Here is an 18547-nt window from a genome sequence, read left to right on the forward strand (position 1 = left end):
ATGTACATAACTATTAGATTCATATCTTTGCTTATCACTCCTCATCCCGAGCCTTTTCCCAACTATGTTGATCATAGATCGACAACCAAAGATTGGTTATCACTACATCTATGTAAGCAAGTTTAGATAAAAATCCAAAAAAACATAATTTTCTGGTAAAACGTAATTACCAGTGATTGTCACATTGTCACACCATGTCTTAAGGTAGTACCCAAGTACATTCGTCACGTGATCTTTGTTAATGGCGGCGTCAGCTCGCAATCATGGCGATGGGTGAGGCTCATCAATCACGGGCTCAGGTGCACTACACCCCGTCCCCCGCGCGCCTCACCGCCTCTCCGGACCCTGCCCTCGTCTGCACTGCAGTCAAAGGCCTTGCTCAGAGTCTTCAATTATAGCTGTCGTGAATACAGAATTACCTTATGTGTGGTTAAAGTTTGTCCCATAAGTTGCAACGTTGAAGGGTCTTGTATAGAAAATCTTCATACGGATAAAATAACCGCATATTTTCTTCGGAAGAGCAGTTATAAGCATCGTTTATTTTCAGACCTGCCTCAATAACGTAAACTATCGAGCCTTCTCATAAATGGAATGAGATGACCGGAATTGATGCCTGATTGAACAAAACCTGATAAGGTACCTTCTTATGTTTAATTATTTTTCGCTGTGCTAAACTTTAAACTAAGCTTGGTAAACTTTATTTAGGAACAGACTGAAAAAAAATACAGAATAGTTCTTGTTTTCTGAAAATAAACTCAATGATATTTCCCAAATAAAACTAATGTAATTTGGGTCGTTATCTTAAAATTTCTAAAGTTTTGATCATTAATATTAGTTACAGCATTTTGTAGTTGAAATAGTTTTTGATGCGACGGTTCGGTTGTTATATTGTTTACATTTTGTGGTCCCACACAGTTTTACAGTCTATCTACATCACTACTCATTATAAACCAAATTCTCCGACTATCTTTCTGTTTATGTTAAGTTTGAAAACTACTGAATGTTATTTTAGTTACAATTCACCACTACATAGGGATTCCTGAGCAGGTATGTCATCCTCTCGCTTCAGAATCTCTGAGTTCAGATGAGGCGTAAGATGAATAAAATCTGTTTCAAAAAACCGAAAGCATACCTGTAGCTTGCCAAACCATCCATATTTCAGCAACGAAAATGTTAATTAAAAATATGTACGCGTGTGTACTGGGACAGTCGCGATGCAGCTCGGCATGTGGCCGGGAGGGCGCAAATCGAATTAGCCGAGGGTAAGTGGAGAGTGACGCACGCACACCGCCCATAGCCGACGCATTATCAGATTAGATGCCGCGGCCTCAGACTGCGAGCCACGACAAGTCCGCAAATACATGCAATGTTTTGCTAAGGCAGTTTGTCTTAAACTGATTTGGTGTGTCAAGGTCGAAATTGTATTTGTATTGTTTAGTTTTGGTTTTGGGATTATGATTTTGGATTTAATTGGGTTGAGATGAAATATTGAAGCTGTTTAGATGATGCTATTTTTCACGATCTAGGTGTTAGCTGTATCGCAGCATGGTTAAAGTTTTTCGATCCAAAGAGATTGGATCTCTGATTTTACTCTGGGGTACCAAGATTTAGGCGACGCTTATTTATAACGTGGTCTTAGTTCGTTCCAAAGCTTTTCTAGAAGAATCATGTAATGAAACGTAAATTCAAAGTACCTATGTACTTTATGTCACAAGTTCTGAGAAATTACGCTAAGCACATTTTTGAGAAAATCTACGAGCAAAAAGACACAAACAAACGAAAAAGGCATTCGTCGACAGCAAAGGAGAAAAACTAAGCGGCAGTCGTTGTTTGATTGCAGGTTGCTAAGTGATCACATATATTACCGCGGAGTCTTGTTGTTTTTCATCCCGCGAGACGCGACAAGCGCAGAATGCCCGCCATTTGCGTTACCCCTGTCTACGCACTTTGCTTGCCGTAATGATAAAGTGTTCCTGGAGTGTGGCTTTCTTTAACGTGGGAATTGAACAAACAAAAAGTTGTGGTGATAGGTGGTTCATTTATTGCCTGGAAAATGCATGCAATTGTGCTGTTCATAGAGGTCGTGGACCTATTGTTGGGATATGTCGCTTATAGAGTTAGTACGGGTATGTCTCAACAAGATTTAAGTCAAATTATATTAGTTAGGGACAGTAATTATGAATGGATTAATTAGGTCTATGTTAACTTCACTGACTTCTCATTAATGTAAAAAACAAATCCTAGTTTCAACTTAACCCTTATTTAAAATTCCTTTCAACAATATATCTTTCTTAAGGGAACATTTTTTCTTAAGGGTTGTGTAGACAGGTTTCATTGGTTTAGATAGAAGATATTTATGTGTACCTAATTAAAGAGAAAAACCATCATAATTTAGAAAATAGGATAATATGCTCTGTTTTGCTGTAAAAAATAAAATCCGGTACCCAACAAATCATCAGTACAAATAGGTACCATCGCAAACAATAATCACCACATACCACACCAAAACAAAAAAAAAAGAAATGTAAAAAAAAGCCAGCAGCAACAGTGTAATTAATATAAATAATAAATAAGTCAGCGGGCTGAGTGTCGCAAGCGCGGCCGCGTGCGCCGTCCCTTAGGACTTGACTCGCAGTAATTTCAATATTGTGAATATTATACGCGTCATTTTCTCACACGATCCCCTGCTTGTGAGCCCACCCGCTGTCCTTGGTGGGTATGTAGGAACGTGTAGGTGCAGGATATATGGGACAGTTTATTTATCTAAAAACTGTATAATGTCATAAATAGTTTTTAAGTTTTAGAAATTGCGGTGATTTCTTGTTAGATGTGTTTTACCATTGATGGTAAAAACTGCAACCTCTCCAATAGCTGTTTTAGTTTAGAATTGTGTTATGTAGATATGGGCAAATTGTGCTGATATGAGCAAAAAAGTCTGGAATTGATCCAGGTTTTTTCTTATGTTTGCTTGATTGTGACAATAAAAGACTTATTATTTTAAAGTACGGGAGATTTACTTTAATAATTAATTAAGACAATTTTTTAAACATTATAGTAATTTTAGTGTAGCACAAGAAATTAAACTTAAATCAAAACTGCATCGATGTCTCGTTGATAGCAATAACATAGCATTGTAGCACCTAGAATTCTGCCAATGCTTATTTATCGATAAGTATACTTACATCCTATACTTACCTAACACAGAACAGGATATTTTTTCAAGGCATCGGCAATTTTAAATATAAATCGTAGATAATCATAATGAGTAACGGTGATCAATTATAGCATCTTTTCACCAAACTAAACTTACTTAGGAGCAGTCCAATTTAAAATTAAACAAAGTTTAATTAATAGACCTAGTGCCAGTTTCAAAACTTTCTCTTTCAAATATTTTGCCTATAAAACTAAATTAAAATTAAAAACGTAAAAGGTAGAAAGGTCACATTAGCATTTCTTGTCTTTACTTATTCAGCGCGCAGTCGTAGTCTCGGGTCTTACCACGCGGGGAGTTCCCTTGAAGAACTTTATCAGTTATCGAGTTATCCCAAAGGAACCGAAACTAAATGAAATGATTCCGTTTTATTACGCCGGTTCCAGATTTATATAATTGGTGTGTTTGGTTTTTAGAATGTTTTTGAAGGGAAATATGTTGGTGTTTTTAAGGGATTGTTTACGCATTGTGTACTTAATAAACAAAAATATTTGCAAATTAATTTAATTTCCGATTATTGTGATCATTATTCTGATTATATCATACGTACTACATAATAATTGTAAAAAAATATTACGACAGCATAAAAGTTTAATATGTAAGATGCGAAAAACAAAACATGCTTAAAATATGCGTGAAAAGACTTTCTAAAAAATAAGTGTGGTGAATAACATTTGTTTCAAATGTTGTAATTTTTTGTAAAGATACTTAATTAATGAATTATAGGCTTTGTTACTTTTTTTATTAATTAACTAAATATTATTCTATGTAACAAAGTTGCAGATTAAATACCTATAGTCATTCGTTAAGTAGGTACCTACCTGGATCGTTAATTACAACTTTTTTATTTTCCTCAATGACAAAGGAACTGTCGGCGAAAAGAAAAGTAGACAAGTGTCGTGACACGCACCCCCGAGTCACGGCGCGGAGAGGGGGTGCGGCGCCGACCAATCGCGTGGCTGCTCTGCGCCGCTGGCACCGACCATTGGCCGGCCGCCGGGGGTGCGCGCCCCGCCCCGTCCTCGAGGATCGTCCTTATTGAATTAGGCTTATCATTCGATTTCAAGTGGGGCGAGCGCGCGGTCCTCCGCGCCGGCAAAAACTATCGTTGGGATCCGATACCATCTGTAATCGGCATAATTCGATATAGTCGCGGCTCATCCAATTATGCGGCTGTGAGCCTTCGCGTGGCTCCCTCCGACACAAGACGCACGCGCCCCGCGCGGCGCGGCGCTTTCGCACCACTATATTGTTATTTTACGCAAAATTTTAATTCCGGGTCTTGTTGGAGCACATGTCAGGGTGTTTGGGTAGATAGCCGGTGTTGTTGCTGAACGCCATGGAGTACGGATACCTGAGCGGCGCCGGCGGCGGCTTCGAAGGAGGATGTTTGGGCTCGGGCGGCGGCGAGCTGTCCTGGGGCGAGCTGGCTTCGTGCGGCCAGATGTCTCAGGCGGCCTACCGATACCAAGGCATGCGCTACCAGCCACCACCACCACAGTGTGCGCGCCCGCAGGACGCTGCCATGAGAAACCATCACATCTTCCCGCCATCCATGAATTTGCAACGTAAGTACTCAAAAAAGTTTGACCGACGGCATCATACTTTCTTCGTTTACTTGAGATTTTGATATAATAGCTATCATATTCATAAAATCCTGTATATTTAGGTCACATTTGAGTTTTAAACGGTACTTACATACTTAACCGTTCAACAAACATGAATAAATCTGTGCGAACATATTTTCGTAGCGCTACGAGGTTACGACTCCGTAAAACTTACGTAGCGGTTACGGCTACGACACGGCGGGCGTAGCGCTCAATGTAGAGGTTGTTCTCAATCTTAAGATTAATACAAATATATGCTTTAAGCTGTTTTTATGTTTTCTTAAACTGATTTGTACAAACTAATATTTTGTAAATATTTTCTTATCAAATACTGATAAAAGAAATGAAGAAAATAAAAAAGACTATTATGAAAATTTATACTTTTCGAGTCATTCACTGATTATGACTCATTTTGTAGTGTATGTGTTACATGTTTAGTTTTATAAAACTAAAAAGAGAATAGGATATTGTTTTTTACTTAATTAATAAATAAATGAAGAGAGCGTAAGCAGAGTTTTACGTTGTTTACATTTAGAATATATCTAGGTACATATGAACGAGATTGAAATGTCAAAAATAAAGTGCAATAGACGTTGTTGAAGAATAGTATGTATTCTATGACGTTATTTACAAATAAAGATGTTGAGAATAAATTGGCTAAATGAGCATATAATGATTAAGTCTTAGAAAACTGTCGACGAGCAACAAAGGTCCAATGTCTATCGAAGGAAAACAAATACAAATCATATAAAAGCACACTGAAAATGTAATAATGTCGTGTTTTCCTTAGGTAATCAACTTTCTTTGATTTCCACGCTGACTATTGCAAATTATGGAATTATTATAGTCACTAATTTCCCACGATGGCTCATGGCTATGTACAAATCCCACAGGACAATTGTTCACAGGTTAAGCAACGCTGGGCACATCGGTTTAGGATGGGTTATTTTAATGATAGGTCCTGACTGTCATTTGAATGTATCTGGCAGTTGTTAGGGTTAGTAGGAAGCCAGAAAATCTGTCAAGTCATACCGAGTCATACCGAATTTATTACCCGGATAACTGGACCCAGTTGCATCCAGTTGGGCTGGAAGCCAATCCCAACCCACTAGGAAAAGGCTAGGCTTATGACTTGGTAGCTAACGCATTAGCCTTGGATGATGACGATGGGAAGTTCAGTTCGGACTCTTGGCTTTGATGGCAAACTAGTAGATATCAAATAGTTGATTATTTATTACGTATGTTTCAGTACTAACACAAATACTCATATAAGGGAGTATTCTGCTGTTAAATTACTCGTATAAGCTTTTTTGTCTCTTCGGAAAGACCGAGAAAAAAGTAAAAAGCATTTCGTTATAGTTTTTGCGAAGTAGGTACATACTTCTTTTTCTAGAATAAATAAACCCAAGGAGCATATTAGTTCCTATTGTAAAATTACACTTTTGCAGTAATACCTACATTATTCTAAGTTATGGGATAAGTTACTGGACTTGTATCCTGATTCACAAACGCTTACTGAACAATATAATATCTCAAGATCATTGTTCGGATTAAGAGACTTTAAAAGTTTTTCCTTTGTTGTCAATACACAGAAGTGACTGAGGTTTCAGGACACCTTAGAAAAAGGTTAGAACTCGAGTTTTACTTCTTAAAGGTTGTAAATAGAACTTCAACTGAAAATATCTGCCTTTAGAAATGCGTTTATCGCAACCGTAATTGCAGACCTTTATAAAGACCAAAGAGTACCAAAATTCTCAGGTCTTCAGGGTCTACGACATGAATGCAATATTTTTCCGGTTTTGAAATATTATCTAGAATTAATGTTTGTTCAAAATTCACTCTTCGGTTTATTCTTGAGTTGTGCAGATTTACTTTTTTAGTTCATTATAACTTGATCACCATAGAAAGTGAAGGTAGGTATATAAATCAATATTTACTTAGCTGATGAAAATGGGACATAAAATGTAAAATCCATCATAAAACTGCAATACAGTAACTGTTTAACTTTAAAATACGAAAAGTAGATACGGTTTAAATTGTGATATATATATTCACCCGCAAGGTAAAAAAAGTCTGGTCAAACCTTCATATGTGACAAACTAATATTAATCTGAGTAAAGTCTAAAGAATAAAATACGTTTTTCTATTCTGATTTGAATAATAACTTAATAGGTACACTATGGCTAATGGTACCCGCAAACTGCAGACTAAACAGTCAGCCGACTTTCAGTGAATATAAGTTCGTTCATAAAGTAATTTAAAAATTAAGTTATTTTGCTTTGTTCTTGCAAATCCATTCAAGAATAATTGATACTGAACTCAAGCTTTTGCAATAGACATTAAGCCTTGGCACAGTTTAATAAAGTCTAGCATCCAACATCCAGACTATGAGCAAATGAATTACAAATGAAAAATGCATGGAAATGGAATCAGTGGTTCTCACGTTGTAAGTGCAACAACGGACAGGCGGGCCCAGAGAACTTGCATTCCGTAATACGTAAGGATGCTTTCCGAAATACAATTAAATTCATAATTAATTGAAGAATGTTGTGGAATATGAGATGCGAAACCCGGTTATGAATCTTGTTAGGCTGTGCAATAATATGCTGGTTAGACTTATTGAGTTTTCATAGGTTCATTTTATAAGAGTCGCTTATAAAATTAGTGGTATGGACTTTGGTAAATACATATCGGATTTTTACAGCTTATGTGGATAGTTATTAAAATGCAATTCTTTTTCAAGATAAATAGAAAGAAAGTATTGTACAATTCAGTTGACATTATTTAAATGGAGCATTATGACCAAAATCTAAGCAACTCTTACTTTTACTTTCATGATTGGAACGAACAAAATAACTTTGGTATGAATTCATAAAATTTTTGTGATTTAAACGAATGTTATGTTTGAGTGATATATATGATGATATTTTTTACCGGAGGAAAGCAAGAGAAGCAAGCTTTATTTTGTCCATTTAATGCTCTCACATGCTAAACGTCACGGCACTATAGATCACCAATTTGTTTTACAAATCATCAGGGGACTTTCTCAAGTTCAAGTTAATTGAGAAGTTTATGGTTCATTACCCATATCTTACGGATAAAACATAATTATAACTCGATTGGTCGATTTATATTATTTTGAATAATTAATAGAACAAGGTGTTAGGCGCCTGTCAGCGATATAGTAATTTAATTAATTACTATTTGACTCCATTGTTAAAATGGTTCTCAATCAGTAAAACAGAATTATGATCTTTTGGCTTATTAGAAGTGGTTTTTCAATTAAATATTTATCTATTCTGAAAACTTCTAAAAATAATTAGAATATGTTTTAATGTCACTTTCTTCGCAAAAACATAAATTAATATAGTACCTACGTTGTTACACATTTAATGGTAAATGTAGTCCTAAATCTAATACCTTCGGACACTGACATTTTCTTTATAAGATGCGATTTTGAAATGACTTCGTTTTAAAGTCTGATAATATTTTCGACTAAATATGCGAATGACCGAGCATGAACCGGCATTCTTTCTTAAAATCCAGTACCATCGATTTTGCTCCTGATACCATCAGCAGCATACAAAACATCATTAAAGTCGAAACAAGAATTGCTCGTTTATAGAAATTAGATGGATATCTTATCGTTTGATTAACACCTTTTTTTGCACGCATCAATACAATGATTCGATATTTCTCAATTTCTTAACAATAAGCCGAAACACAAAATGTAAAATAAAATTTTGGCTAGGTACATACTCTATTTTTGATAGGTACATGGTGGATCAGTCAATATTAAAATCAGAGACTATTTCAACCTGAAAACCTCGTATTGTTTCAAAGAGAAACTTCCTATTACTATCATTTATAAAATGTCACGGTAAAAGGCGAAATAAACTTTGGAAACCAAAGCGGAAAAAGGTGGAAAACCTTTCTTAAACTTTATTTTTATTGCTTTTACTCTTAGTAATACCAAAGTGAAACCGTTTTCATTTGGTGAACAAGTGGCGGGACGGGAGGTTGCGACGACGCCGACGTCGGTCACGAAACAAAGACTAGTGCACAGGGTGGGGCGGGCCCGGGCGGGGAGGCTCCTCGCCGCGTGAGCGATTGCGTCCCTAATTGGCAACGGCGTCCGCGAGAATCTTAAGGGGAGGACAGCGAAGCTGGAGCGAGTCTTCTCTGCATCTTGCGGCTCGAGGCTCTGCGTGGACCTATCTCCCCTCCCCGCCCCGCCGCGCCCCTGCGACGCCCACGCAACACAATAACTTACCTCGCGCGGCAACTCTCACGTAATCTCGAGTAACTCCGGATTATGCCCGTTAATCACTCTGAAATTAATTACAAGTTTGTGTATTAATTGTAGTACAATTACAAGAATTACGGGGTTAAGATTACGCTGATTCCATTTGCATTCTGTGTAGACTTATTATATGACAACATTCGGAATAGTCTTTTCAAAAACTTTAGAGTTAGAGTTCCTTTTTAGATTTGGTATTAACAGTTCACCTACAGCTGGGAATAGATTGGGGAATGTAAAAGAAATGTTTTATTACAATGAATTTTAGTTAAACACAAATCAAATCAAATCTCTTTATTTTCAGGCTGCATAGGCCCATTCATATACATATACCTTAAAGACTAACTGCCTCGTTGGTCTAGCTGTCGCAAGTGCGGCTGCTGAGCACGAGGTCTCGGGTTCGATTCCCGAGTCGGGCCGAAATCGCTTTGTGGGTTTTAGAAGACTTTCACAAAGCAGCCCGGAGCCTGGAAGTTGGTGATTGATACACCCGTGCATCGGAGAGCACGTAAATGTCGGTCCTGCGCCTGATCTCTCTCCGGTCGTGTCGGATTGCCGTCCCATCGGATTATGAGAGTGAAGGAATAGGGAGTGCACCTGCGTCTGCGCAAATGCTTGTGCACTATAATATGTCCTGCGCAATTGGCTGATCTCCTTAAATGAGAACAGCCGCCGTAGCCGATAATCGGCTAGGAGGACATCATCATCATCCTTAAAGACTAACATACATATTATATTATACAAAACATTGTTAGTATTTATAAAAAAACTTAAATCTGTGTTAGTAACACTAAACAAAGATTTTCATTTTGTGTTTCATAGATAAGAAATAACAGTTTTTAAATGGAATCTTTTAGGTATAAGCGGAGTTGAATCCATTTTCTTACAGGAGTTATTTTGATAAGTTTTATTTTCCAATTCGTTTTCCTAAGAAAGATAAAAATATGAATGCATTAAACACCATACACTCAATTAATACAACTTAACTTACATAAATACAACTCGCTGCAGTAAGTTAAGGAACTAAGCGATGTCTTTTCAAAATCTCGATTCAGAATATTTTCGCGTAAAGCAAACATTTTATGTGTTCGTCCCACGTCCACAAAACTGAGCATTGCGGAGGGAAAACAGGTCGCTATCCTAACTCGATATCGCCATTTCTATTCTCATGTCGCCTTTGTATGCAAGTGGACGGGTTAATTCGATTTGGTGCGAGGACCGAGGGCAATATTTTATCGTATCATGTGATCTATTCTGTCCCAGTATAGTATAGTATAGTAGAGTGGGTCATAAAAAAGGCAATATCTCACAGTTGAGCTGAGCCGGAGCCGCGATCGTAACTTCTACAATGTTACTGCGCCGCACTCGACGAGGGACGCTGACTTTTATTTTTAGAAAAGAAATTATTGTTTTCTTGCAAATGTGAATATGTTAAAGCTATACCTACCTACAGGCTTTTGTCAGCACATCACGCGGTCTTGGTTGAATATTGCCAAGTCGTTGAACTGCCTTGGGAGTTGTTTTTCTTTTCGCACATGAGAGACTTTTTTTTTAAGTTACATAAGGCGCATGGCACTAAAAGTACAGGATCCATTTTCGTTTTCTTATATATATGTATATTCTGTGCCTTTCATCAACACTGCAAAACACTAAAAATTTTAATATAAAAATATGTACAGACATGTAGAAATCTATTATAATTCTATGTAAATGGTAACGATAGGCGGCGCGTCTCCCACCCCGCGCAATTTTATTTAGCTCCACGAAAAGTGTTCCGTTTTACTGCTGCCATTACGCAAATTTACCCACATGTTTATTTGTAATATAAAATATATTGCTTTACATATTACACAGTACACATTACTCTTATTCCTTTTTATTATAGTCTCGAAACAGGTTTGAAGATTTTTAGACTTATGTAACAGAATGAAAAGTGGGTGATATATGGAGGCGTGAGGAAGCCGTGTAACACGGTCGCGGGGCAGTATTCATTAATCTAAGCTGTAACCCTTGCCGAGCGGGGTGCGCGGGGGTGCGCGGCGCGCGGGGGGCGGTGGCGCAATATGCCGCGATGACGCGCCGACATCGCCTGCATTATGGATGTTGGCGAACTTTTCGCGTGACGCGAGAAAAATGAACCACGGCTCACATAGAGATGGATCGCGATATAATTCACTCGGTAAATCCCAACTCGAGGGATTATAGCCTTCATAGAAAAGTATTCAAACGTATTTCCACATTAATTGTGTTAGTTACTATGGCTTGTTGTTCATGGGGCATAGAAATAGCCATAGGCATCCATTTTATCAATTCAAATAAATTAGCAAAATCTTGACCACATCATCGGTTACTATGAAGACTGAAAGGAAGCAATCATACTGGTTTCGATCCAAACATAGAGGTTAACCAGGAACTTGTAAGAATATTCCAAAACGTAAGATTCCCAAGTGCAAATATGGTTCTGATAAAGTCCTTAGCGCCCTTCAAGCAGTCTCGCCGTCTTGTAATTAACTGGCGGAGTGTCGGGGAGAGAGGGGGGGGGAGGCCACGGATCATATCACCTGTGAATTAATCGCCGCGTGACGATTCATTAGCGCCACGTGCTCGCACGCACCTAAGCCTCGTCACACCACGTGACTCGCCTGCTAATTGCCGACATTAACCTTCAATAATTTATGGATATTGTCTAATGAAAGCCTTAATATTTTAGGCTAATGGTGCTGTGAGGATTATAAGTAAATGAGCAGAGATTTTTAAAGTTCCCAAAGATGTAAGTCCACGTTCGAACCATGAATATTAAAGAGTGGAAAGGTACAAAAATACTGGAGCAGTAAAAGCTCGCTGTTCAGGCTCCAGTAAAACATAACGTTCGCAATAACAATGAGCGGCCCTGCCTGACCCACGAACTGCAAACTCAAATTAAACATCTTATGAACAGAAACATCTTGCAAAGATCCTCTTCATTAGATCCCGCAAATTGCGCGGGGGGTGCGGGTTGCGGGGGCAGTGACACGAGGTCCCCCGCCCGTGCTCCGCCCCGCAGCCTCTATTAATAATGCAAATGAGACCGCAGCTCGGCCAAGAAGCGAGTCTCGATTAATTCCGGTTCATTTGAGGTAATTGTCGCTGCGCGCGTGCGGTCTGTGGTCTGCTGAGCCTGCCGCAGCTAATGTCTAAGCCGGTTAGGGTTATGCTTTCATAGGATCATATTTTATGGTCACAGCCTATTCCATTGTTTGGTAAATAAAACGATGGAGGATGATATTCGGCCTATTGCGAAATGGTCCCTTAAGAGATACTGAAAAGGAGATTAGTTACAGCATAATTGTCTGCGTGTAGGACCGCACAAATAAAAAAGCTATGAAGAAACAAATATAAGATTTGTACCTACATTTCACGGAATGAAGTCGTTTACGTCACATTTTATTGTAATCAGACTATAGACGTAACTTTCGACTAGTAGGTAAATAATACAAACGTACTTGCAAAATATTAACATTGAATTCCATGAATTTACTTTAATTTAAGTTGCACAAAGTTGCACGCGACGCTAAATAAAAAGGAGTCCATTGCCTCACGTAGCACCGGGCTACGGCGTAGCGCTACAACGATCGATACTTATGCCACGCGACAACCTAACGCTACGAGTTTTTCTACGTTTTCGTAGCATTTACTGTGGTTGAAAATTTGGAGCAGGCTTTTTTCGAAAGATAATATATTATTTATCATTCAGTTACCATAAGAATATGATTTAACTTTCATCTAATTTAATTCAACGTAATTTCGCTTATTGATAAAATTACCAACCTTGAAATAAAATAAAAGTAAGACAAAAAGGCGGCGGTAAAATGTATGAAAGCAGTAAGAGTTTAACATAATCTTCGTTCATGTAAACGCAAAGAAATAATTATTTACTTTTTTAAATTGTATATGTATCAAATGTAATTATATGTCTGTAATACTTACCGGTAAAAGGACGAAAAAAATCCTTTGACTTGTAACAAGTTTATTCATCTTACTTTAATCAAAAGTATCCTAATAGGTAAAAACCACAATAATATGGCGAACAAAGTCCCGGGAACAGTACTAGCTATAACTGTTCGTAGGTATTGAGAGGAGAGGGAGCGTCTCCGAGGGGGACACAAAAATGGCCGCCAGCCGTGCACCTTGCTCTTACCTACTTGTAACACTCATTAAATTACATGCTATATGGAGCCTCATTGCATTTAAGAAATTTTAATTTGTCAGGATTTGTTGAATGTTAGTAAATATACAGGGTTACTGGTAAGTAGACCGCATCCTTTTATGAGGTGATAGTATAGGTCAATACGGACAAATTTGACCATGGGATACACTGGGCAAAAGTTAACCCGTTTGAAGATAATCGAATTTCAAGATCTTTTCTTTACAAGTCGTCTAGGTACACGTATGAATTTTTATTATTAGTTAAAAGTCTCGTTTTTGCGGATTTTTGTGTATTTTGTGCCTTTTTGGATAGCTAGATAAATGTAGATGTTTTTTAAGTATTTTGCACAAAAAAATGAAGAGTAATATTTTTGAGAAAATAGCTATTAAAAAAGTAATTGCTGTGCGCTATAATTTCCTCTGTGATTTGTACAGTTTTATGGTTTGTTATTATGAAGTGATTCATCTTCTATCCAAAAACACACAAAAATCCACAAAAACGAGACTTTTGACTAATAATGAAAATGTATACGTGTATCTAGACGACTGATCTTGAAATTCGATTATCTTGAAACGGGTTAACTTTTGGCCAGTGTATCCCATGGTCAAATTTGTCCGTATTGACCTATACTATCACCTCCTGAAAGGATGCGGTCTACTTACCAGTAACCCTGTATAATTAAATGTAAAATGAGTAAAATTGTTTCCTTGGTTGGTTTAGTTAATGAAAGTAAATTATGCCTATAGTTTAGATGTAAATGGTTTAAGATCTTTTCATACACACAACACCTATACAAATGAATATTTAGGATCAAACTTAAAAAAAGCATACCTACCTACGGATATGGTATCTAGACTAAAATTGTCGTTCAACGTGTTACCCATTATATTTGTTGTAATAGCTACTTGAAAATACGTTTTTACAAGTTTTTTTTTCAGAACTACTTAATCACAAACCTGGCAACAAATTAATCTTTAAAACCTTATGTCCATTACTTAAATTCAATATCGCATCTTTATTAAATCTATATTTCATACCAGTAATTTTCTATCCAAATTACAATCCATATTATCTTCCACAGCCGGCCTCCCGTACAAAGTGTACGGCGGACACGAGGGCTCGCTGACGGAGAAGCGCAAACAACGGAGAATAAGGACCACATTCACGTCAGCTCAGCTCAAGGAGCTGGAGCGAGCCTTCCAGGAGACGCACTATCCTGACATCTACACGCGAGAGGAGATCGCCATGAAGATAGACCTGACTGAAGCTAGGGTGCAGGTTCGTGAACTCATGACATATTCAACTAGTTTATACTTACTGTTGATTCAACTATTTCAGCTGGTATTGCTCTTGGATAATAGAGCCCTCTAGGTAAAAAAATTGTTTAAAAAACTAAAAAGCACGAAAAATATGGATGAAAGAAAGTGTTCAGCGTTTATGTAATGTTTACTCTTTTTGGACATAACGCTCCATGCTTTCAAGGAAATAAATGAAACGTGTTATGCATTGAGCATTATTTAATTTCAAACTAATTTCATTAATTCATTGAGCTCGAATTATTAATTGGTTTTCGCCGACATATTTCATATTTTGAACAAATTATTCTTTGATTCCGCATGCGGTGAAACCAAAAATGAAGATAATACAAAAAATACGGATTTAGGGAGATTATTGCTAAAGGCACGGTAGGCTTGAAAAAAATAAATGGTTTCCCGCGCCGTCCGTCACATTTCCACAGTCCAATTAGCGTCCAGTAATTCGAGTGCGGCTGACGGGCGGTGCCTACGAAAAAAAGCGAGCAGACATCGTGCGGTTGCTCTAGTTAATTTCATAATAAGCGCTCATTTTTATGTGAGTCAGATGGGCGACGTGTGCTGCTCCTGAATGTTTAATGCAATTCAGAATCGGGAGAGTGCTGCGCCGTCTTATAGTTATCTGATCACGTATGACGCGCGGTGACTCGCGACCTGATCACGTATTCCGGGATATGACGCCCTCGGCGCAACCGACACTCTTATTGTGCCCAACGACACAAACCTACATTCTGTTTCATTTATTTTCATGAAACTTGTTTTTGTATTTTCGATTCGGTTACCAGTGTACTAACGACATAACACAGTAGATATATTTCAGTATATAGGCTCTGTGTAATGGATAAACAATCGCGTTGTTGTATACATAAGCGGGTGGCACCCTCCCGCGGCAACGAGCGCTCATTACGTTAAAAAGTGTATTGGAATGGTGGGGTGCCGCCATAAATATTGCGGGCGGTCGCGTAACTCAAGCGCGCGCGACTCCTGATAATTAAAACTCGCCTGGAAAATACGAATTCACATATTACAATTAAAACCGGATAACTGCAACGAGCGGGTTGTTTTTCGGTAAATAAACAAATATCAATTTAATGCTGCACCGTATTTTATATCTATAATTAAGCAGCGGCGTGTTTTAAATTATGAATATTAATTAATTTTGTTTGGTAACAGTATTAACGGTATTTATAGTTTTGTTTGAAGTTTAATTCGAAACAAAAGATTTGAATTATGCTGGCTTAATGTAATTAGGTGTCCAAACAATCACGGAAACCGTGGTCAGCAATGAATTTACATAAAAAAAATATGCACGTCAAGAGCGGCGTGTCCTAATTCAACACGCGGCTCCTACCCAAATTCATCAGAGGCTGTTGGCAAACAGTGCTCGTGGGCGAAAGCGTTAAGCAAACGCACAATTTGCCATAAGCCCCGTCCGGTGGAAACAAAAAGTCGGCCAACTGTTCAGTTAGAGCAAAAGGAATCACTTGAAAAATGACCAGCTGCTTTTTAATACACAGCGTATTTTTTCTGTGCCAACGTTGTCATAGGGATAGGGCAATTTAATCCATCAAGCGGTGTTGCACGGTGGCGTCCGAGTCAATAAATTCTATATTATCACAGACGATTTTGGTTTTATTGTTATCCCCGTGCGGCGCGAGAGATTAGTTCGAGTTGAGACAAGGGATTGTGTTTACTGTTCATGTTTCATTAATGAACACATTGGCTATCACCCTCTGTTTTTATCCTACACCCGATACGTTTCGATTACCTATAGCAAAAAATATCACATATAAAAGTGCAAAACCTCGTAAAGTTATTATTTTTCAGCAGTTTCCAATACTTGACTATACTGTCTGATAATTAAACTTATGAAATTATATCATCATGATATAAATGCCCATGAATAATAGAAATACGAGCCACTAATGAAGAACAAGATACCGTTTATTTAATTCATCTTCAGTGAGGATGCAAGCATCATTGTTATTACAAGCCTGGTGGCCGTGGTCACCTGACACGTGACAGGGGCTCTCCCTGGCCCGTGAGGCAGCAATAAAGATTGACATGCAACCCGCCGGGATCCGCCAACAAAATGTCAATCCAGCTCTCGATCTAAGATCTTGCGCCTGCAGTCCACCGGGACCGCCGGGGCTGATGCACCGTCTGCCATAGCTTTCTCGTAATTGGTTTTACGCCCTTGTGGAGACTTGCAGAGAGACGTTCAATTTAAGAATGAAAGTTATACAGTGATGCAAACTTTGTTTTGATCATTTTAATGTTAGAACGTTCTAATGTCCCCCGCATAATTATATTTTGACTTTCTACTAAATCTTGGCATTGCATTATATTTATTGCAGTCATTATTTATGTGTAGTAAAAAAAGACCTTCTCAGAATATTGTTTTAAATCATCCGATACTGTCCTCAAAGACTTTGAGTTTGTCCAAGGGCGTCTAAAATCAGTAGTTGTTATTTCAACACAGATTCGCATTGGGATCGGTTTCGGGCAGATTGTGACCCTGCGTGCGCGCAGGTGCGACACGCGCGCGTCACGTGGCCCGCACGCGCCGCCTCTCGGCCGCCGCTCGCCTGATTAGATACACTTGCCACAAATGTTTGTCGCTCGCTGCACTTCAAATGGGGAATAAAACTGCCATTGTCTACTAAAATTGAGTTTTATGGGCCGACAGAACCATAATAATATTATTATCGGGTACGGAAGGAAAATTATTATCTAGTGTTGAAAGTACGCGTTAGGTTGGGCGTTGTTTATAGCTGTATAATCAAAATTCATTACCTGATTGAAACACATTTCTTTCCGTGTACCATTTTCTTTCGATAGTCAGGTACATTCATTGTGTAATTACAGAAAAATCTTTTTCAGAAAAACGTTTACCTGCTACATGTTTACAATAGTTTTCATCCCAAATCCGAGTACACAATATCATATATTAAGTGGTTAGAATCTAAATGAAACAACAGCGTTAAGTAATGGTACGGTTTAGTGTTAACCCTTAGTTAATCGCGTTGATTGCCGTCGGTTCGGCTAACGATAAAAGCGGATTAAGTAATCACTTAGTGGCGGGACGCTCTTGTCTAGTGATTCTTGCTTTTGTCAGTAGGGTAGCGCATAAACTTATGGGGCTTGATCCCATATCACTATTGTATTATCTCGAGAACAAGTTTCGAGGATTTAGTTTGTTTCATAACGATTACTTATAATCATATCTTTTATCACAGATATTTTTTTTAAACGACGTTTTATGACAATATTAAAAATATTAATTAATGGTTTTATAGTTTTTGGGAATAATGAAATAGTTGAAATACTTCAGCGTGTCAGTTCTGAAGGATCAATAAAATTACCCCATTAAATGAACAGTCAAATTAAGTCATTACAACACAACAACTTTATAAAGCGCTGAACAAGCGTATCAGATTACGATCATCAAAGGTATTGTCTCCATTAAACTGCATACGAGCCGTGACATTTGTTTGACACGGTACCAACGAGGGCTGATGAGAGTACTCGGCAGTTTCCGTGGGAAGATCGGAGATGTTCGGCCGATTGCTCCGGCGCACCGTGTCCACTCACTCCCATGGCTGTGATGTGGCGATAATCGGCCTTGCTTAATTGATTAACATCTCTCGTATTTTCACACGATTTGCAAAATAGGATATGTTTATTATTTTCGGAACATGGACTTTGAATCTGTTACAACGAATACTACCTATTTCTTTGTCCATCTAAAATTTAATGATACCCTTTTCACTTTTCGAAAATCTTTAAAACAGGAATGTTTATAAGAGATTATATTTGAGGGGCAGGCAGTCGCTTCTTGTAAAGCACTGGTACTCAGCTGAATCCGGTTAGACTGGAAGCCGACCCCAACATAGTTTGGGAAAAAGGCTCGGAGGATGATGATATTTG

The 18547-nt window shown here is 38.1% G+C and overlaps 1 protein-coding gene across 2 annotated transcripts in view; it reads left to right on the forward strand.

The window, feature by feature from the left end:
• Window positions 1-4283: 4283 nt before the first annotated feature.
• LOC110372341 (paired mesoderm homeobox protein 2A) overlaps window positions 4284-18547 on the forward strand; it is a 32318-nt gene continuing 18054 nt past the window's right edge. For both annotated transcript variants that reach the window (XM_064036645.1, XM_064036646.1), the window contains exons 1-2: window positions 4284-4779; window positions 14386-14582. In XM_064036645.1, the coding sequence (XP_063892715.1) occupies window positions 4551-4779; window positions 14386-14582 (426 nt within the window). In that variant the 5' untranslated portion in view covers window positions 4284-4550. The remainder of the gene's footprint in view (window positions 4780-14385; window positions 14583-18547) is intronic.

The sequence above is a fragment of the Helicoverpa armigera genome, chromosome 10, assembly GCF_030705265.1.
Source record: "Helicoverpa armigera isolate CAAS_96S chromosome 10, ASM3070526v1, whole genome shotgun sequence".
Classification (NCBI taxonomy): domain Eukaryota; kingdom Metazoa; phylum Arthropoda; class Insecta; order Lepidoptera; family Noctuidae; genus Helicoverpa; species Helicoverpa armigera.